This window comes from Salmo salar, chromosome 20, assembly GCF_965601325.2.
Source record: "Salmo salar chromosome 20, fSalSal1, whole genome shotgun sequence".
Taxonomy (NCBI): domain Eukaryota; kingdom Metazoa; phylum Chordata; class Actinopteri; order Salmoniformes; family Salmonidae; genus Salmo; species Salmo salar.
In genome coordinates, this window is record NC_138310.1 from 44,392,976 (window position 1) to 44,414,629 (window position 21,654).

The 21,654-nt window shown below is 40.6% G+C and overlaps 1 protein-coding gene across 1 annotated transcript; it reads right to left on the reverse strand.

Annotated features, from left to right (window-relative positions):
* Positions 1-8,471: 8,471 nt before the first annotated feature.
* spcs2 (signal peptidase complex subunit 2) lies at positions 8,472-14,220 on the reverse strand. Its single transcript, NM_001141370.1, has 5 exons — positions 14,156-14,220; positions 9,755-9,838; positions 9,479-9,639; positions 8,981-9,115; positions 8,472-8,839 (listed from the first exon to the last, which is right to left on the reverse strand). The coding sequence occupies exons 1-5, from the start codon at positions 14,192-14,194 to the stop codon at positions 8,653-8,655; spliced, it is 606 nt and encodes a 201-aa protein (NP_001134842.1). The 5' UTR covers positions 14,195-14,220; the 3' UTR covers positions 8,472-8,652.
* Positions 14,221-21,654: the final 7,434 nt, after the last annotated feature.

Genomic DNA, 21,654 nt, shown 5'->3' on the forward strand with positions numbered 1-21,654 from the left:
TTGACCTCTAGGGGGCCCCAATTGATTTTGTCATTCTCACTCAGATATCAAATTAACATGGCATAAGTCATTGCAAAATGTGTAGAATTGTAGGATTTTATCTTTAAATGCCACCCCCAGAGGGCAATGCCGCCCCTATTTCAAAATAATTCCTGTCCTATAGTGGAAATTCTCATTTAGGTTCCACTTCCAAAGAATGACGCAGGCTGCTAATACCTATTCAGAAATTGGGGTTGGGAACGTTGTGGCGATTTCTACGGGGAGTGGAGAAATAACAACAAGTAGAGTACTGACAGATGTCATTGTAGCTATCAAGCATGCTAATCTTATCTGCATAGCTAGCTAATGTTATCTGTTGTTGCTACACCGTATTCAAAAGATTAGCCAGCTGGCTAGGCTATGACTGGTTCTGGAGCTGGATTTTCCATAAGCATTTATGGACAACTTCACCACGGATTGATAGGGGAAAACCAGCATCTTTGACTTTGCCATCTATTGTTATCTCCAAAGTTTTTGCATGTTCCATAAATTGCAGCCGCGAATCCACCATAGAAATAGAAAGAGTAAGATGAAGCTCTGGTTATATGAATAGCCTACTGTAACTATTGAATGGTTTGGACTAGAGACACATTTCTCTACATTGTAATGGACACGGTGCAACATTTGATAGGCTGCTGTAAGGCTATGCGGCTGTGCTACAGCAATACAAGGTCAGCCCATGCTCATGCTATGGTTCTCACAGCTAGGGGAAGTAAAATAATAGGCTACAATGACTTTGCTCCAGTGGCATGTATTCATGGATGCCAAGGGAAAAAAGTCTTCCCCAAATATTTGACCAATACATTTTTTTTTTTTATTATAAAATCATTTCTCTTTCATCTCTTTGGGTTTTCATAATTTTCCTTCAATTTGCAAGTGGCTGAATCTCACCGGAGAAATCATCAGAGCGAGGGAAACAGCGCCCCTCTGTCTCAGTATCTGTAGCTCATAAGTTCAATATGTAGCCTAGATGTAGTCTAGTAGGCTGAAAATATATATATAAATGCCACATGCAACAATTTCAAAGATTTTACTGAGTTACAGTTCATATAAGGAAATCAGTCAATTGAAAAAAATTAATTAGGCCCTAATCTATGTATTTCACATTTATTACAGACATAAATACTCCTCTGACGATAAATACTCCTCTGACAATCCCAAAGGTGAAGAAGCCAGATGTGGAGGTCCTGGCTGGCGTGTTTACACATGGTCTGCGGTTGTGAGGCCTGTTGGACATACTGACAAATTCTCTAAAATGACATTACGTTTTCTGGAAACAGCTCTGGTGGACATTCCTGCAATCAGCATGCCATTTGCACGCTCCCTCAAAACTTGAGACATTTGTGGCATTGTGTTGTGTGACAAAACTGCACATTTTAGAGTGGCCTTTTATTGTACCCAGCACAAGATGCACCTGTGTAATGATCATGCTGTTTAATCAGCTTCTTGATATGCCACACCTATCAGGCGGATGGATTATCTTGACAAAGGATACAATTCTCACTAACAGGGATGTAAACAAATTTGTGCACAACATTTTAGAGAAATACGTTTTTGTGCATATGGAACATTTCTGGGATCTTTTATTTCAGCTCATGAAACATTGGACCAGCACTTTACATGTTGTGTTTATATTTTGGTTCAGTGTAGCTAGCAAACTTAGCTGGTCCATTGTTGCCCAAGCACGGATGTTTTTCTAGCTAGCAAGCATTTTAGCTAGGTAGATTATGACAACACAAACTAAATGCGTACTGTATGACAGAGCAATAGACCATTTTGCCAACATGAAAAAGATGAGGATGGCATTCAACTAGTCTAAAAGTAGGTTGAGTCAACTTTTTTTTAAACTTGCGCACACACACAAAGACAGAAATAAGTACCATGGACAGCCACATGATATTTAGCTACATTGATTGGACTAAATTGTATTTGGTTATTGGTATCTTTATGTTTGTTTTGTATTTGTATTTTGTATTTATTATGGATCCACATTAGCTGCTGCCAAAGCAGCAGTATGTGTGTTATCGTGTGAGTGTGTGTGTGTGTGTGTGTGTGTGTGTGTGTGTGTGTGTGTGTGTGTGTGTGTGTGTGTGTGTGCGCCAATGTTTGTGTTGCTTCACAGTCCCCGCTGTTCCATAACGTGTTTTTTTAATCTGTTTTTTAAATCTAATTTTGCTGCTTGCATCAGTTACTCTATGTGGAATAGAGTTCCATGTAGTTGTCATGACGTTGCCCTCTTTGAGTACAGGGAGGACCGTTGACCCCCTCCCCCTTGCACCATCCCCCAACCTACCTCCCCCCACCCAGAGGGGTTGGGGGGAGGTAGACACAGAGGGGTTTCATAGAGGGGTTTCATAGAGAGACAGGAAATTCTTCCAACTCACAGAATTGGGGAACCGAACGACATTTATGTTCTGGAGAAGGTATAAAAGATTGGTGAAGAATCCAGCTACGAACTGGTCAGCTTGGTACAATTTTGGGATACTCAGAAGAGACAATATAGCCATATTACCATAAAACTGTTTATATAATAGCCTCAGCTATGGGACTTGCATCCAAATGGTTGTATAAAATGTATTAATAAGGATAAAGCTATTTGGAATACGTTGAGATGCCATGTACTGATGTTAATGTGATAGAATGTATTTCTGTTCAAAGCATCGGCACGCCCCCATGGACACAGACAGGACCAGGCATCATGTGACAAGCCTGTTCTATGTTCACGTATAAAACCCCACCCTGATTTACTTTCTCCAGACCAGCTTACCTCAGAAGAGAGAGCCAAGGTTTGACCACCCAATTCCTCTACTGAAAGTTACCTATACCACGTGGTTAAACTTTTAGACTATCGAGACCGACAGAATAAGAACAAGTCTTTGATATTAATTATTAGTCTGCAGCTAAGTAAATTATATAATTGAACGCGAAGACCAACGAAACATCCATTCTAAAACGACATTAATGAATGTTGCTTTGAAAGATCCATTCTAACCGAGAGTGAAAGAGAGAGAGAGAGAGAGAGAGAGAGAGAGAGAGAGAGAGAGAGAGAGAGAGAGAGAAAACTCTCCAACAGAACGACTCTCCAACAAGGATCCCGACGACACACTGAGCGTAAATATATATTGATTGCAATTGTTCCCGAATGAGTGAGCGTTCATGTGCAAAGGCTTAGCATATCAATTGTTAATATTAATGAACTCTGTGTGCCTCCTCAGCTGCCCTTTATGACCCTTTGTTTAACAAGACACCAGCCATGCCTGTTTAGCCCACTAGGGCACATTACTCTACCAATTCTTTGTGATGATAATTACTGTTTGTATGCTTTCTGTGAATTACTTAGTTTAGTAAATAAATTATTTTAAGACAATTGATGTATGGATGACTTTAGTAAAGGCTGGATTCGTGCAGATAGAACAATTTACGACGTTTGGAATGAGACTGGACACGAGGTAAAATACACCATTTAAACCAGAAGATAATCGGCCTATACTATAATATAATATAATATACTATACTAATATATAATATAATATATAATGTTATAATATTAGGAAAATTATAACTTTGTAATCTGAATATTTTCCTTGGTGCCCCGATCTCCTAGTTAATTACAATTAAACGATTAATCAGTTTAATCGCGTGATAATAATTACAGGGAGTTAATTGATAAACATGTCTTCAGTTTAATGGTGCCCCAAAGACACGACATAGTCATGGCTCTATGTACATTTACAGTTACGTCATTTAGCAGACGCTCTTATCCAGAGCGACTTACAAATTGGTGCATTCACCTTATGATATCCAGTGGAACAACCACTTTACAATAGTACATCTATATCTTTTTTTGGGGGGGGGGGTTAGAAGGATTACTATATCCTATCCCAGGTATTCCTTAAAGAGGTGGGGTTTCAGGTGTCTACGGAAGGTGGTGATTGACTCCGCAGTCCTGGCGTGGTACTGTGTGCCTCCCATAGTCTGTTCTGGACTTGGGGACTGTGAAGATACCTCTTGTGGCATGTCTTGTGGGGTATGCATGGGTGTCCGAGCTGTGTGCTAGTAGTTTAGACAGACAGCTTGGTGCATTCAACTTGTCAATATCTCTCATAAATAAAAGTAGTGATGAAGTCAATCTCTCCACTGTCAGCCAGGAGAGATTGACATGCATATTAGGAAAATTGCAATTGGCTCAGAACAGGGCAGCACGGCTGGCCCTTGGATGTACACAGAGATCTAATATTAATAAGTCCTTTTTTGTGGCACCTGACCACATGACTGAACAGTAGTCAAGGTGCGACAAAACTAGGGCCTGTAGGACCTGCCTTGTTGATAGTGTTGTTAAGAAGGCAGAGCATCGTTTTCTTATAGACAGACTTCTCCCTATCTTAGCTACTACTGCATCAATATGTTTTGACCATGACAGTTTACAATTTTGGGTTACTCCAAGCAGTGTCCCTCCCGCGGGACGGTTAAACTAACGTAGGCTAATGTGATTCGCATGAGATTGTAAGTAACAAAAACATTTCCCAGGACATAGACATATCTGATATGGGCAGAAAGCTTAAATTCTTGTTAATCTAACTGCACTGTCCAATTTATAGTAGCTATTACAGTGAAAGAATGCCATGCTATTGTTTGAGGAGAGTGCACAATTATAAACTTGAAAATGTATTAATAAACCAATTAGGCACATTTGGCCAGTCTTGATACAACATTTTGAACAGATATGTAATGGTTCATTGGATCAGTCTAAAACTTTTCACATACACTGCTGCCATCTAGTGGCCAAAATAGAAATTGCACCGGGACTGGAATAATTCATTATGGCCTTTCTCTTGCATTTCTAAGATGATGGTACAAAGAAAATCATGTTTTTTTCTTTGTATTATCTTTTACCAGATGTAATGTGTTATATTCTCCTACATTCATTTTACATTTCCACAAACTTCAAAGTGTTTCCTTTCAAATGGTATCAAGAATATGCATATCCTTGCTTCAGGTCCTGAGCTACAGGCAGTTAGATTTGTATTTTTAGGCGAACATTCGTTATTTATTATCATGTTTAGTTCATTTATAAGGACTTAGCACAACAAAGTGTAATTATCACCAATAAGCAGTAAAATTAGATATACTTGCAATCATTTAGTTAGCTTTTTTGAGAATAGTCTTACTTATTCATCAAGTGATGAATAATGCTTCAACTGTTGGCACTAACAACACAGATAACATTGTGACAGCTTGCCCCATACCCGCTACGGGGCAAGTTGTCAAAACTGCTCAGTGTTTATCAGTAATAACTTAATTTTGCAATAAGTTTTGAGAAAAGTGAAAGTGCACATTTTTTGGCAAGACTTTGATCTATTCATCAATATTTAGATTGGTCTTAATAGATATACCAATGCTGAGAAATCTACACTTCAGTGAAAAGTGTGACAACATGTCCCGGTCTCTCCTAAATTACGCCTCAGGTGAAATCATTGTCAAAAGCACAAGAGATACTGTTGCATGTGGGTCTAGATGGGTTGATCATATAGAAATATCAAAACATTCTTTCAACAACTCCAAAGCAATTGCCTGTCTGTGCCTTTTTCTATATCGAGTCACCTGCTGGTAACTCTTAACTGTTTAGGACAGCTCATGAGGTCTCATATGTCGACAAGGTGGGACTCGATTTATGAGGCTTCATGCATACACATTCAGTGTGGGAAAAAAGTATTTGATCCCCTGCTGATTTTGTACATTTGCCCACTGACGGAGAAATGATCGGTCTATAATTTTAATGGTAGGTTTATTTGAACAGTGAGAGACAGCATAACAACAAAAAAATCCAGAAAAACATGTCAAAAATGTTATAAATTGATTTGCATTTTAATGAAGGAAATGAGTATTTGACCCCCTCTGCAAAACATGACTTAGTACTTGGTGGCAAAACCCTTGTTGGCAATCACAGAGGTCAGACGTTTCTTGTAGTTGGCCACCAGGTTTGCACACATCTCAGGAGGGATTTTGTCCCACTCCTCTTTGCAGATCTTCTCCAAGTCATTAAGGTTTCGAGGCTGACATTTGGCAACTCGAACCTTCAGCTCCCTCCACAGATATTTTATGGGATTAAGGTCTGGAGACTGGCTAGGCCACTCCAGGACCTTAATGTGCTTCTTCTTGAGCCACTCCTTTGTTGCCTTGGCCGTGTGTTTTGGGTCATTGTCATGCTGGAATACCCATCCACGACCAATTTTCAATGCCCTGGCTGAGGGAAGGAGGTTCTCACCCAAGATTTGACGGTACATGGCCCCGTCCATCGTCCCTTTGATGCGGTGAAGTTGTCCTGTCCCCTTAGCAGAAAAACACCCCCAAAGCATAATGTTTCCACCTCCATGTTTGACGGTGGGGATGGTGTTCTTGGAGTCATAGGCAGCATTCCTCCTCCTCCAAACACAGCGAGTTGAGTTGATGCCAAAGAGCTCCATTTTGGTCTCAACACTTTCACCCAGTTGACCTCTGAATCATTCAGATGTTCTTTGGCAAACTTCAGATGGGCATGTATATGTGCTTTCTTGAGCAGGGGGACCTTGCGGGCGCTGCAGGATTTCAGTCCTTCACGGCGTAGTGTGTTACCAATTGTTTTCTTGGTGACTATGGTCCCAGCTGCCTTGAGATCATTGACAAGATCCTCCCGTGTAGTTCTGGTCTGATTCCTCACCGTTCTCATGATCGTTGCAACTCCACGAGGTGAGATCTTGCAAGGAGCCCCAGGCCAAGGGAGATTGACAGTTCTTTTGTGTTTCTTCCATTTGTGAATAATCGCACCAACTGTTGTCACCTTCTCACCAAGCTGCTTGGCGATGGTCTTGTAGCCCATTCCAGCCTTGTGTAGGTCTACAATCTTGTCCCTGACATCCTTGGAGAGCTCTTTGGTCTTGGCCATGGTGGAGAGTTTGGAATCTGATTGATTGATTGCTTCTGTGGACAGGTGTCTTTTATATAGGTAACAAGCTGAGATTAGGAGCACTCCCTTTAAGAGTGTGCTCCAAATCTCAGCTCGTTACCTGTATAAAAGACACCGGGGAACCAGAAATCTGATTGAGGGGGGGTCAAATACGTATTTCCCTCATTAAAATGCAAATCAATTTATAACATTTTTGACATGCGTTTTTCTGGATTTTTTTGTTGTTATTCTGTCTCTCACTGTTCAAATAAACCTACCATTAAAATTATAGACTGATCATTTCTTTGTCAGTGGGCAAACGTACAAAATGAGCAGGGATCAAATACTTTTCCCCCCCCACTCTTGCCAGCACCTAGGACCACTTTTCTACTCTGAGACACTGTGTGGATACAGGCCCCGATCAGCACTTCTATTCATTGAGACACAGACCAAATAAGTAGACAGTGTAAAAATGCTTTCTAACTTTATTTTAAACTTATATGAAGAACAGGCACGTACAATAAGGTTGCTAAAGCCAAAAATCTACAGACAAAAACGTCAATGTCTCTGTACCACTCACTTTTAAAGTCATACTACAGAGAAATAAACTGCATCCAGGAAACTTTACCAATATAAGTCAACAAAAAAAATTTGCTTGTGTATTCAATATTCTGTGAGACTGGAAATTGAAAACCAATGGTCATGCACTCCTAAGTGAGGATAACTGATCAATACTATTTTGTTTCCAAATCGTTGACAAAACATGTACATCAAAACAATTACCCCTGCTTTAAAGCTGAGAGCCGCAAAAGATGAAACAGCGCCACTGATCATATATACCAGTGGCGCTGTTATATACAAATAAAATCGCAGTACATACTCTGCGGTTCTTCACTGCCTGCAATGATGTTCCAATATCTGGAGGTGGAAAAAAAACATTTTTCTAAGTAACATATTTGTTGTTGTAATATCGCAGAAGGACGTGGCAGTTTCACCAAAACGGAGTCCAACTTTAAAGAAATACTTCCAACAAACCATGTACTGAAGAGAGGAATGGTGATGACACTAGTAAATGTGTGGATACAGTCCCTTTTCAGATCGTTTCATTTGCCCTTTAAAGCCTTATGGTAACTACATACTGTAGTAACAAAATCCATAAACAGAAAAATACATGTAGAATTGCAAAGCTTTTAAAATACACTAGTTACATTGAATAAGGCTTTCAGGGCAAAAAAAATATACGTATTTGACATAATTTCCAACAAAAATGATCTGGTCATTCACTGCACGCATTATGTAAGGCAGCATAAAATGTGGGGAAGAGAAGTAAAAAAAAAAAAAAAAAAAGGACCGATCTCTTCATTTAGAACGACCATTCAATGGTGAAGATAACTTGAGTGGTGCAAGAAATATTTGATTCATCTTTGTTTTGAGTTGTCTTAGGGGTTCTTAAAAGCAATGTCTAGATGAGACTTGTATCAAGGTAAACATAGGAAGAAAAAAAAATTATGCACAACAAGTCAACATTTATTGGACAAATTAAACAATGGACAACGAATGCTGGCGTGCAGACTTTTATAACAACCAATAACTAATTCAAATGCACCCAGGACCATACAATACCAGTGTGCTCTACTGCGGTTTCTGCCAGTGTGGTGCAGCATTGTAAAGAAGGCTATGTCTGATCATTATTATTTTGTCTTCTTTTCAGTGGCCAAGGTATCATGGAGTTTTGACACACACTTTTCAAACTGGTCCATGACCAGTGTTCCGTTCCCGTCAAAGAAAGCCCCCACAGACTTCGTGATCTCTTGCACCCGCGTGTGTTTGGACTTCCCATCTGTGAAGGACACTCTTAGTGTGTACTGGTCATCAAACCTGCAGAGAGTAGAAGTCACAATTTGCTAGGCAGGACTTTTCAAAGTCAAGATAAATTAAAAACATTACCAGGCTTCATCTCTCAGAAAATGTCTTACTACCAAAAAACTGCACAAAAAGTAGACCATGAAAAAAAAATACCTTTTCAGACTAGATGAAAGCTGCCAAGTGTGGTCAGGGTCCATGCCAGCGGGGTCCTTCTGGACAGAAACAAGGAAGATGTTCTTTTCTTGGTAGGAGGTGTATAAGGTTAGAATGCCCATCATTATGAAATACGTATGGATCAGTTAGGGAAAACTTGGATATATAAATGCCAGAATCCAATAATGAACATTTTTGGAAGGACAATTAAGTTACTAAGCCGTGAGAATGTCAATTTGGGCTATACAAGATTTTGGGTGAGTAATAATAGCCTATCAAAAACATGTTATCAGCATCAGTCTGTTAATCTAAAAAAGAAATACAACTGTAGAGGACTTTAAAGCAATATCCACAGTTGGAATTATTTTTATAAAAGCAATAAGGCATGCTAGGTTGTAGTACTAAATTACCTCAAACTATAGGCAATCATGCCATCTTCATACATGTCTGTTATTGTGACAAAGCAGTAATTTCATTATTTTTCCATTAAAAGGATATGATATGACACAGATTGCCAGGACTGGCTTGGACTCAGGGAATGGATAAAGGAAGTCCCAAATTAAAGCTACGATGGCGAAGAGGCAGGAGATTGTGCAAATAAGGAGACGTCCATCTACGAGATTGAAGTTCTCTGCATAACCATACTTCTCCAAGAGGACCTGATGAATGTTGGAAAAATACGATCAAAACATATGTAAAATATCAAAACCATACACTTTAACATACAAGAGAATGTTGAAACATTTTTTCCCCCTCAATGTACTGTATGCAAACCTTCTTCGCTGCATCATCAAGAGAATTCTTGACAGCTGCACCATCCCATTTGTCAATCTTCACAGGTTTCTCATCAATCCTCCACTGAAAGCAAATGACAAATGGTCAATAGAATGAGTAACACAGTTCTTGACAGAGTTTCCTCCTGTACCAAACTCCTATTGCAGATTACAATTAAGCCTTGTTCACATTGCAGGCCTTTAATGCTCAAATCCATTTTGGACTACTGACTGTCCAAACAGCAAGTTACGAGTGACCATATCGGATGTGTGTGTGTGTGTTCAGACAGCAGTCATTTGCTGACGAGGCTATGCTAGTTGTCATAGTAACGAGGGGTGTGTGTGTGCAGTTGTGTAAACTGATTTCTGGTGGTGCTCGTGCTTTCTATCACTCAGAAGTTATGTAGCTAAGCTAAGGTGACAATGCCTGCCATGGATGTTTCTTAGTTGCTTTGAATGTTCAAAATCATAAGGTAAGAACACTTTTAAAGCCACAAAGGATATAAGATGATCCAACTTGCAAAACTTCCTAGCACGTTCACTAATTTGTTTGTAAACAATTAACAAGCTAGTTAGCTACCACACATTCCTGAAAAACTGTCAACAGAGCAGCTAGCAACAACAAGATATGCCAATAACAGTCTAAAAAAAACACTTGAGCAAAGAAATCAGATTTGACCATTCAGACAAGTCACATGGCCAGGAATCAGATTTGTATCAGACTTTAAAACCACCTACGAAGGTGGCTTGAAATATCCGATTCCATGTGCTTTTTGGCTGTTCAGAATGCAGGAAAAAGAACCGATTTGAATCGGATATGCAAATAAATAAAATTTAAGTCACTTCACACTGCCAATGTGAACACTGCTTTAAACTTTAAATGTAGCTAGGCTTCAGGTGATATAAATCTGAACACACTACCAGTGCTTTGAAAAGTTTATGTAATTATACTTTCCTGTGGATATATTGTCTCACATTTCTAAATATAAACTGTATTGAACATTCTGGCTTGTATAGGTCGTGAGAGAACTTTCCTGTTTTAAATGCTGATTTCTGCATTTCTGTACACCGACATTAATTCATCCAGGCCTAAAATGGCAGTTTGATAATCAAAACGAATTATTACAAAATATTTAGATAATTTATCTTTGGTCATACATTATAAAAGCAGTTGCCTGCAAACCCGACGTTAAATTGCATTGAATTCTACGTCGGGCAGAAATCAGCGTTTAAAACAGGAAAGTTCTCTCACGACCTATACAAGCCAGAATGTTCAATACAATTTATATTTAGAAATGTGAGACAATATATCCACAGGAAAGTATAATTACATAAACTTTTCAAAGCACTGGTAGTACGTTCAGACTTATATCACCTGAAGCATGCGCAGAACCATATAAACACACGCACGAGCTCAGCAAGTATCTGGTGCATGTATTTTTATCTTGTGAGCATGCTTCAGGTGATAGAAGGCACTACCAGCGCTTGGAAAAGTTGATGTAATTACACTTTCCTGTAGTGCTGAGCGATTAAACTACATTCTGTTGTTTCCGGTTATTAAACAAGTAATTGACCAATATCTGTTCAATTACTTGAACTCAATTTAGTACTTTTTTTTGTGAGCCAAACAGTCATTTCTCTAGAGAGAAATCAAGTCAAGAACTGTGTGGGATGCTGGGCTGAAGGAAGCAAATACTCAATGAATTAACTACAATGACCAAAATCCATTGCGCCTTTATTCCCAGCTTGAACTGAGATGGATACACTTTTATGCCTGCTATATTAGGTTAGATACACACAGACCGCATGAGAGGAATGTACACAGCTATGAGAGAGCAGGAATGAGACAGTTTGTGAAAGTACGCCTTATCTACTTTCAAGAACTCAGCACATGATTGTCAGACAACTCTGCAGCATGCTTAGGCAGGCTAGCTAAATAGGATAACTAAAGACAGTACAGCAGGGTTCCCCAACTGTTTTCTTTGGCCCCCCCAAGCTTTAAGATTAAACAAATCAAAAATATAAAAAAATAAAACATACAGTTGAAGTCGGAAGTTCACGTACACCTTAACCAAATACATTTAAACTCAGTTGTTCACAATTCCTGACATTTAATCCTAATAAAAATTCCCTGTCGTAGGTCAGTTAGGATCACCACTTTATTTTAAGAATGTGAAAAGTCAGAATAATAGTAGAGAGAATTATTTATTTCAGCTTTGATTTCTTTCATCACATTCCCAGTGGGTCAGAAGCGAACAACAAGTGGCAACCTAGCTAATACTTACAAGGATTCCTAACTCATTGCTAACAATAATATAAATGACTGCAGTTTCTACTGGTCATTGTTTTCAGGCTGGTTGTATTGGTGCTAGCTAGGTACCAAGCTAAAGCTAGCTACAGCAGAAGTTGCGATCAAACAAATTATTCTTTATTACCAACTCTGTATTGTAAACATCATTTGTGGCCGGTGTTTGTTTGCAGACTTTTTTGTACAGCTTTGGCAGTGTTACTGTATCTTTTTTGACACACAAAGACCCAAACGGCATTCCATAGTATGCATGTCGTGAAGCTAATAGCAGTGATGCTATTACTGTGTAACTCCGGTAGGGCAACATCTGAAAAATAGCACACTTGGTAGTGTGTACCGGTGCTCGACCAGTCGGCGAAAGCCAACATCACCCACGACAGAGAACGGTTGAATGACAAGGGCAATGAATTCCATTATCTTGGCTTTAATGGATTTCGCCTTTTACTTGTCTTACTATAATGTCTTACTCTTTCAAATGACTGCTCGACCGGGCTAGGTTAGGAACGCTTTGTTGAAAGTGTAGCGCAAAATTTTACATGCCGTTATTACGTCATGTACCTACGTAATATAGGTATGCACGGTAGCTTTGACATCGGTTTTTAACATCGGTGTTAAACTAGACATCGGGCCAATACCGATGTTGGCATTTTTAGCTAATAACGACCGATTCCGATATGTTCACCGATATATCATGCATCCCTAGTATAAATCATTTAAAATTCCTTATTTTAAGGAAAGCAGAAGGCACCATTTTCTTGTTTTTAAAATGTATGGATAGCCATGGGCACACATAAACCCTCAGACATCATTTACAAAATATGGATTTGTCTTTGGTGAGTCCGTCAGATCAGAGGCAGAAGGGATGACCATGTCTTGATAAGTGCGTGAATTGGAGCATTTTCCTGTCCTGCAAAGCATTCAAAATGTAACGAGTACTTTTGGGTGTCAGGTAAAATGTATGTAGCAAAAAGTACATTATTTTCTTTAGGAATGTAGTGAAGTAAAAGTAAAAGTTGTCAAAAATATTAATAGAAAAGTACAGATACCCCCCAAAAAATATTTAAGTAGTACTTTAAAGTATTTTAGCTTGTCTGTCGGACTGCCAGATGGTGAAGTGTGATTCATCACTCCAAAGATTCTTGCCACTCCAGCCGTCTTTTGATATTGCGCATGGTGATCTTAGGCTTGTGTGCGACTGCTCAGTCATGTTAACCAATTTCATGAAGCTCCCGATAAACAGTTCTTGTGCTGACATTGCTTCCAAAGGCAGTTTGGAACTCGGTAGTGAGTGTTGCAACCGAATACTTTTACACGCTACAGCACCCAGCAGTCAATTTCTGTGAGCTTGTGTGGCCTACCACTTCACAGCTGAGCCGTTTTTGCTCCTAGACGTTTCCAGTTCACAATAACAGCACTTACAGTTGTTCGGGACAACTCTAGCAGGGTAGAAATGTTATGAACTGACTTGTTGGAAAAGTGACGGTGGCACGTTGAATGTCACGGAGTTCTTCAGTAGGGCCATGCTTCTGCCTATTTTTGTCTATGGAGATTGCATGGCTGTGTGCTCGATTTTATACACCTGTCAGTAACGGGTGTGGCTGAAATAGCCGAATCCACTAATTTGAAGGGATGTCTACATACTTTTGGATATATAACGTTAGTGTATCTAGCGCGTAGTGTTAACATCGGACTAGCCAACAACAACCAGGAAGAATATTAGCTAGCATGCTAGGCTAGCCATAACTTAGCCAAGTTAGCTAGCTGGTCAAACAGCTTCCCTCACTTCAAAGAAGATCTGCGTTCCTCTTGAAATTACAAAATACAAATAACGTTACCACTAAAGCCCACGTTATTTGCATAGCCAATTCCTTTATTTCATTCTAGCCGTATAAAATTACAGAAGCTTGCTAAAAACTACTGTTAGCTTAAGCTCAAAATGAAGGGTCTGTCTGATACACATGCTCCATGGATACTCCATTGCCGTGGAGTAATATAATATCGGCTAGGCGGCCAACTATTGAAAAAGACCCAAGCACGACAGGTTTAATTACCGATCCCTGTGTCTTATAAATGACGGTGTAAAATAATTCTTACTTTCTCAAGTAGACCATTTTTCCCATTTCTGGCTGCCATCTTTCCTTCCTGTACATTTGGTGTGTGACCTGGGACAATATGATTGGCTAAAATCGTAATTTTTGCAGCCAACCAAATTAACTGGGAACGATGTACGTATACGGAAGTCGTCTGGACTCTCATTTATTTTTTATTAACAATTATCAACAAACAAAAAGAGGAATAGTCATATGCAAACAAGCATACATACAAACTATTTACATTGCCAGGAATCCTAAACAAACAAATAATATTCATTAATAATACAACAAGTTTGAATCGCCTTTTTGTTTTTCATTTTAGTTAAAGTAGTGCCATATTGTTTCAATTCATTTATAAAGTGAAAAAGTTAGGTTTTTTAATTATACCATTTGCATTTGTGAATATGAAATGTACCTAATATTATTAGCAGTTGATGGATGCTTAAAACAAACGGTTACAACAAAGAATGACGTTTCAATGGGCGAATTCGATTATGCTGAACTACAGGGAACCTGAACACGGCCCGCGCTGCTCGGTCATGTTGTGAACAAGGCAGCATGGTGCATCAACCAGAAACATACAATATCTCTTTCCATAAAATATATGTCAACATTTTTTATCAAAAGCAATCACTTTTGTATGGGAAAACACAGAATCCACGTCATAACTCCACGTGCTTAATTACGTCACTTTTGTTTGAGCCTACTTCGCCGTGGGCTTTGAACGGGGCGCCTGGCTCGCGCCCGGGAGGCAGCCCGGATGCCAAACAAATACAATCACTGTCAACCAATGCAAAACTCGCATACCCAGGCGCCCGGGCCAGACTAATCGAATCCCCTTATTTTAGCTCGCATAGGGTCGTCAACTAACAGGGCAAGCGGCAAAGTCATAAACCCCGCCCATTTCTACAATTGATCTTCTTAATATCTGATTTGAAACCTAACCCTAACCACACTGATAAACTTATGCCTAACCCTAACCTTAAATTAAGACCAAAAAGCTCATTTTTAGTTTTCATGATGTAATTGAGGGGGGACTATGGATCTTTCTCTGTCCTAGTATGTAGGTATGTATGCATGTATGTATCATAGGAGGTTGGTGGCAACTTAATTGGGGAAAACGGGCTTGTGGTCATGACTGGAGCAGATGAGTGGAATGGTTGGCCCAAGGGGGGCGCTATAGTAATCAACTGAAATTCTAAACTTTGAGCAAGCATATCTCCTGTACCGTTTGAGCTACAGTCGTATATGTTTTTACATATATGCATCTCCTCATGAGCAACATGTTTTCCATAAGGACCTATAAGCTCGGCCCATTACACACAGCGCGGCGGAAAATAATTGTTATATCTGCTGCATCATTTGTGGGGGACGTCATGTTTACTGTTGCCTTGTTTTGACTTTGGCGCTTGCCCATCTAATGGGAACCAGTACCGAGTGGGCTGAGTTTGCACTGGTTTAAAAGTGATTGCATCTGTTTTGTAACCAGGCTGCCTCCCGGCCATGAACCATATGCCATAAATAAAATGTTATAGGTCACATACACATGGTTAGCAGATGTTAATGCGAGTGTAACGAAATGCTTGTGCTTCTAGTTCCGACAGTACAGTAATATCTAACAAGTAATCAGACTGACTGGGATAGGGATTGGTTGAATATGTCTGTAAACACACCAGCCAGCTGGTCTGCGCATGCTCTGAGGATGCCGCTAGGGATGCCGTCTGGGCCAGCAGCCCTGCAAGGGTTAACACGTTTAAATGTCTTACTCACGTCGGCCACGGAGAAGGAGAGGGGGGCCCACAGTCCTTGGTAGCAGGCCGCATCAGTGGCACTGTATTATCCTCAAAGCGGGCAAAGAAGGTATTTAGTTTGTCTGGAAGCAAGACGTCGGTGTCTGTGACGTGGCTGGTTGTCGTTTTGTAGTCCATAATTGCCACTCCCTATACCGATATTTCGCTTGTTTGATTGCCTTGCGGAAGGAATAACTACACTGTTTATATTCGGCCATATTCCCTGTAATCTTTCCATGGTTAAATGTGGTGGTTCGTGCTTTCAGTTTTGCACAAATTCCGCCATCTATCCACGGTTTCTGGTTAGGGTAGGTTTTAATAGTCACAGTGGGTACAACGTCTCCAATGCACTTCCTTATAAACTCTATCACAGAGTCAGCTGAATTCTCTTGGGAGATAACATGATCGGCATTTGGTTGTTAGGAATTCTAGGTCAGGTGAACAGAAGAACTTGAGTTCCTGTATGTTGTTATGATTACACCATGAATTGTTAATCATGAAGCATACACCTCCGCCCTTCTTCTTCCCAGAGAGATGTTTATTTCTGTCGGCGCAAAGCATGAAGAAACCCGGTGGCTGAACAGACTCCGACAACATATCCTTAGACAGCCATGTTTCCGTGAAACAGAGAATGTTACAATCTCTGATGTCTCTCTGGAAGGCAACCCTTGCCCTAATTTCATCCACCTTGTTGTCTAGAGACTGGACATTGGCGAGTAATATACTCGGAAGCAGCGGGTGGTGTGCACGTCTTCGAAATCTGACCAGGAGGACTCTGTATACCTCTTCTGCGGCAACGTTGTTTTGGGCTCTGGGATTAGATCCAATGTCCTGGGTGGTGGTCCAAACAAAGGATCCACTTTGGGAAAGTCTCACTTATGGTCGTAATGTTGGTAAGTTGACGTCGATTTTATATCCAATAGTTCTTCCCGGCTGTATGTAATAACACTTAAGATTTTCTGGGATAACAATGTAAGAAATAATACATAAAAAAACTAAATACTGTATAGTTTCCTAAGGACTGGAAGCGAGGCGACCATCTCTGTCGGCGCCATCTTTGTTCTAAAGCCCTGTGCACCCACGTTCATTCTAATTGTGCATTCGACTTATCCAAACCTCTGTAGTTTGGGATGGAGTAAAGGTCAACTGCCCCTTAGAACCAACTTATCTGGTTTTAAACAGCCTATGTGGCATCCATATGAGTCAGAAACATACATTCTAGTGTCAAAACTGACTACAAAATGTAAATAGGATGATTTTGGTAATCAAGTCAGTCTAGTCCAAAACAGAGTTTTGTGAGTTCATCACAATTCACTAGAGGGTTGGGTATGGATTACTTACATGCCCACTTTTGCCAATGATGCCCTATTGCCCATCCGTGGTCCCACATCACCTCTCCAAGTTGGGACAAACAATTAATTAGTTATCTCGTCCCCACTCAGTGTGTGCACTTCCTGGGCTTGGCACTGGACAATCAAATCATGGGAGCAACACGCTCTCCAGAAAGAGTGGACATTCAACATTCGAACTGAGAAAACAGGTGACAGTGCTAGAGAGTCAGAGGCTCCTAAGCCTCCTAGCTCCTGCGGTCCATGCTGTACTGTTGGGCTTGCTCCACATGCGGTCAATACAGCACTGGTACAACAGACACAATCTGTGTCCCAGAAGGGACAAACACAAAAAGCTGACAATTTCAATTAGTTGCTGGAGAGCAATACAATAGTAGCACCTAACACTACAAACTCCCAGTGGAGTTCTAGGTGAAGTTTACAACCGGGTGACTTTGACCACAGTCACCTCCCTACAGGGATGGGAAGCAGTCTTGAACCAGTCAGGGTCCATGGTGTATAGTACATCAACATGGACAACAGCTCACATCAACGTACTGGAGCTCAAGGCGGTTCACCTTGCACTCCGGTACTTCCTCCCAGTACTTCCGGCACTTCCTCCCAGTACTGAGAGGACAGACATATCAAGCGCCAGGGTGGATTGAGGTCAATGGCACTGCACCAGGTAGGAAGGGAGCTACTGCTTTGGACAAACAAATACCTTACATCCCTTATTACACAGAGATGGAGAAGAGGGTGGGGAAAATAGAGAGATAGGGAAAAAGGGACATTTATCATACGTTTGGAAACTACGCTCACAGTAACCATATACCTTACACACGAGCCACCGCCCGTTTGGGTAAGAAATGCAATGTATTTACGTGTAGATGTCTTTGTTCGTCGTCTCTCTGTTGAAACCAATTGATCCTTCTATAAATGGCTCGATGGGTGTAAAGCTCTGGTTGTCCACCAGAGGTCACAATGTCCTTCTTCGTAGTTGTCTTGATCTTGTAGTGGAGTGTTCAAATAGAACAGATCTTCACATGAACCAATGGTTGTCTGAGATGGGATTTACTTCCTTCCCACCTTGTGTCTTTAGTCAAAGATCTAGGACCACTTTTACATGCCCAGCTGCAGACTGGCAATGTTAAGGTCTAGTCTTTCTCTTGTTCAACTTGTGTGGAGATTCAAAGTTCTTACTATTTTCAGTCGTGTTTTCTGGTCTTAGAGTTTCAACCATTTGTAACGTTTAGCTCACACTTCACATCCGCTCGTCTGGTATGTTAATTCTTAGCGAGTCCTTTTAACTTGTTATGGATAGGGGGCAGTATTTTCACGGCCGGATAAAAAACGTACCCGATTTAATCTGATTATTACTCCTGCCCAGAAACTAGAATATGCATATAATTATTAGCTTTGGATAGAAAACACTCCAAAGTTTCTAAAACTGTTTGAATGGTGTCTGTGAGTATAACAGAACTCATTTGGCAGGCCAAAACCTGAGAAGATTCCTTACAAGAAGTGCCCTCTCTGATAATTTCTTGGCCTTCTACACTCTCTTTATTGAAAACTGAGGATCTCTGCTGTAACGTGACACTTCCTACGGCTCCCATAGGCTCTCAGAAGGCGGCAGAACGGTGAATGATGACTTTGCAGGCCATGGCTGAAAAACAGTAGCGCATTTGGATAGTGGTCGATCTGAGAACAATGAGACTGGGGGCGCGTGCACGAGAAGACTCCATGTTATTATTTTCAGTCTTTGAACGAAAACAACGACTCCCGGTCGGAATATTATCGCTATTTTACGAGAAAAATCGCATAAAAATTGATTTTAAACAGCGTTTGACATGCTTCGAAGTACGGTAATGGAATATTTTGAATTTTTTTGTCACGAAATGCGCCGGGCCCTTCGTCACCGTTCGGATAGTGTCTTGAACGCACAACAAAACGCCGCTATTTGGATATAACTATGGATTATTTTGAACCAAACCAACATTTGTTATTGAAGTAGAAGTCCTGGGAGTGCATTCTGACGAAGAACCGCAAAGGTAATCCAATTTTTCTTATAGTAAATCTGAGTTTGGTGTGGGCCAAACTTGGTGGGTGTCAAAATAGCTAGCCCGTGATGGCGAGCTATCTACTCAGAATATTGCAAAATGTGCTTTCACCGAAAAGCTATTTTAAAATCGGACATAGCGATTGCATAAAGGAGTTCTGTATCTATAATTCTTAAAATAATTGTTATGTTTTTTGTGAACGTTTATCGTGAGTAATTTAGTAAATTCACCAGAAGTTTCGGTGGATATGCTAGTTCTGAACGTCACATGCTAATGTAAAAAGCTGTTTTTTGATATAAATATGAACTTGATTGAACAAAACATGCATGTATTGTATAACATAATGTCCTAGGAGTGTCATCTGATGAAGATCATCAAAGGTTAGTGCTGCATTTAGCTGTGGTTTTGTTTTTTGTGACATTATATGCTAGCTTGAAAAATGGGTGTCTGATTATTTCTGGCTGGGTACTCTGCTGACATAATCTAATGTTTTGCTTTCGCTGTAAAGCCTTTTTGAAATCGGACAGTGTGGTTAGATAAAGGAGAGTCTTGTCTTTAAAATGGTGTAAAATAGTCATATGTTTGAAAAATTGAAGTTTTCGGATTTTCGAGGACTTTGTATTTCGCGCCACGCCCATCATTGGATATTGGATCAGGTGTTCCGCTAGCGGAACGTTTAGATGTAAGAGGTTAAGCAGTCTGGTCAAAAAGGGCGGTTCCATCACACTGACACGCTCTTCTGACCTCATTAGGGGCGTGGCTTAGTTAATGTGCAAAGGACATGAAAACTGTGATCTCGTTAGAAAACTGAAATCACATTAATATCTTAACAAAAATAGTTTCATCGTTCTTCATATTTTCTACACAACGTAAAGGTTGTAAACCTGACATACACCGTTTGAAAGCTATTCAAGTTACAGTATTTTCGTTACAGTTTTTAATGACATCACAAAATGAAAAACAATATCACATGATTATTCTTTAGATACCACTGACCATAGCTAACATTCCTTTCTTAGAAATATTGTTCCAATATTCACTTTTTGGACGTTAGACTTTTTGGGCGGGCAACAGACTCTCTAGACAAAGGCATTCCTTTTGTTGATACTGAAGAGCAGGAGAGGGTTCTCTGCTGCATAAGATTTTACGATTGCCATGAGGTGTCATAAAACTGGCCCAGCCACCCCTCTCCTCTCTTGTGAGAGAGAGGGGGCTCTGGCTATCTGTCAGCCATTTACCAAGCTGATCTGAGGCCTTGGATCCTCGACCAGGAGACTTATGACAGAGTTCACATCAATATTATTCGTAGCCATCTATTTACCACCACAAACCAATGCTGGCACTAAGACTGCACTCAACGAGCTGTATAAAGCCATAAGCAAACAAGAAAATGCTCATCCAGAAGCGACGCTCCTAGTGGCCGGGGACTTTAATGCAGGCAAACAAATCTGTTTTACCTAATTTCTACCAGCATGTCACGTGTGCAACCAGAGGAAAGAAAACTCTAGACCACCTTTACTCCACACACAGAGACACATACAAAGCTCTCCCTCGCCCTCCATTTGGCAAATCTGACCATAATTCCAACCTCCTGATTCCTGCTTACAAGCAAAAACTAAAGCAGGAAGTACCAGTGACTCGCTCAACAAGGAAGTGGTCAGATGACGCGGATGCTATGCTACAGAACTATTTTGCTAGCACAGACTGGAATATGTTCCGGGATTCATCCAATGGCATTGAGGAGTATACCCCCTCAGTCACTGGCTTCATCAATAAGTGCATCGACGATGTCATCCCCACAGTGACCGTATGTACATTTCCCAACCAGAAGCCATGGATTACAGGCAACATCCACACCAAGTTAAAGGCTAGAGCTGCCGCTTTCAAGGAGCGGGACACTAATCCGGATGCTTATAAGAAATCCTACTACACCGCCTCTGACGCTCGTCGGATGTGGCAGGGCTTGAAAAGTATAATGGTCTACAAAGGGAAACCCAGCCGCGAGCTTCCCAGTGACGCGAGCCTACGAGACAAGCTAAATTACTTTTATGTTCGCTTTGAGGCAAGCAACACTGAAGCATGCATGAGAGTACCAGCTCCAACACCATCATTAAGTTTGCTGATGACACAACAGTGGTAGGCCTGATCACCTACAACAATGAGACAGCCTATAGGGAGGAGGTCAGAGACCTGGCAGTGTGGTGCCAGGACAATATCCTCTCTATCAATGTGAGCAAGACAAAGGAGCTGATCATGGACTATTGTAAACGGAGGGCCAAACAGGCCCCCATTTACATAAACGGGACTGAAGTGGAGGAGGTCAAG

Excerpts from the sequence above, each read along its gene's own strand:
- spcs2 (NM_001141370.1), bottom strand. The coding sequence starts at position 14,194 with ATGGCAGCCAGAAATGGGAAAAATGGTCTACTTGAGAAA. Across the intron at positions 9,839-14,155 it reads AAAATGGTCTACTTGAGAAA|TGGAGGATTGATGAGAAACC; the intron begins GTAAGAATTATT and ends ATTTGCTTTCAG. Across the intron at positions 8,840-8,980 it reads CTTTCATCTAGTCTGAAAAG|GTTTGATGACCAGTACACAC; the intron begins GTATTTTTTTTT and ends TACTCTCTGCAG.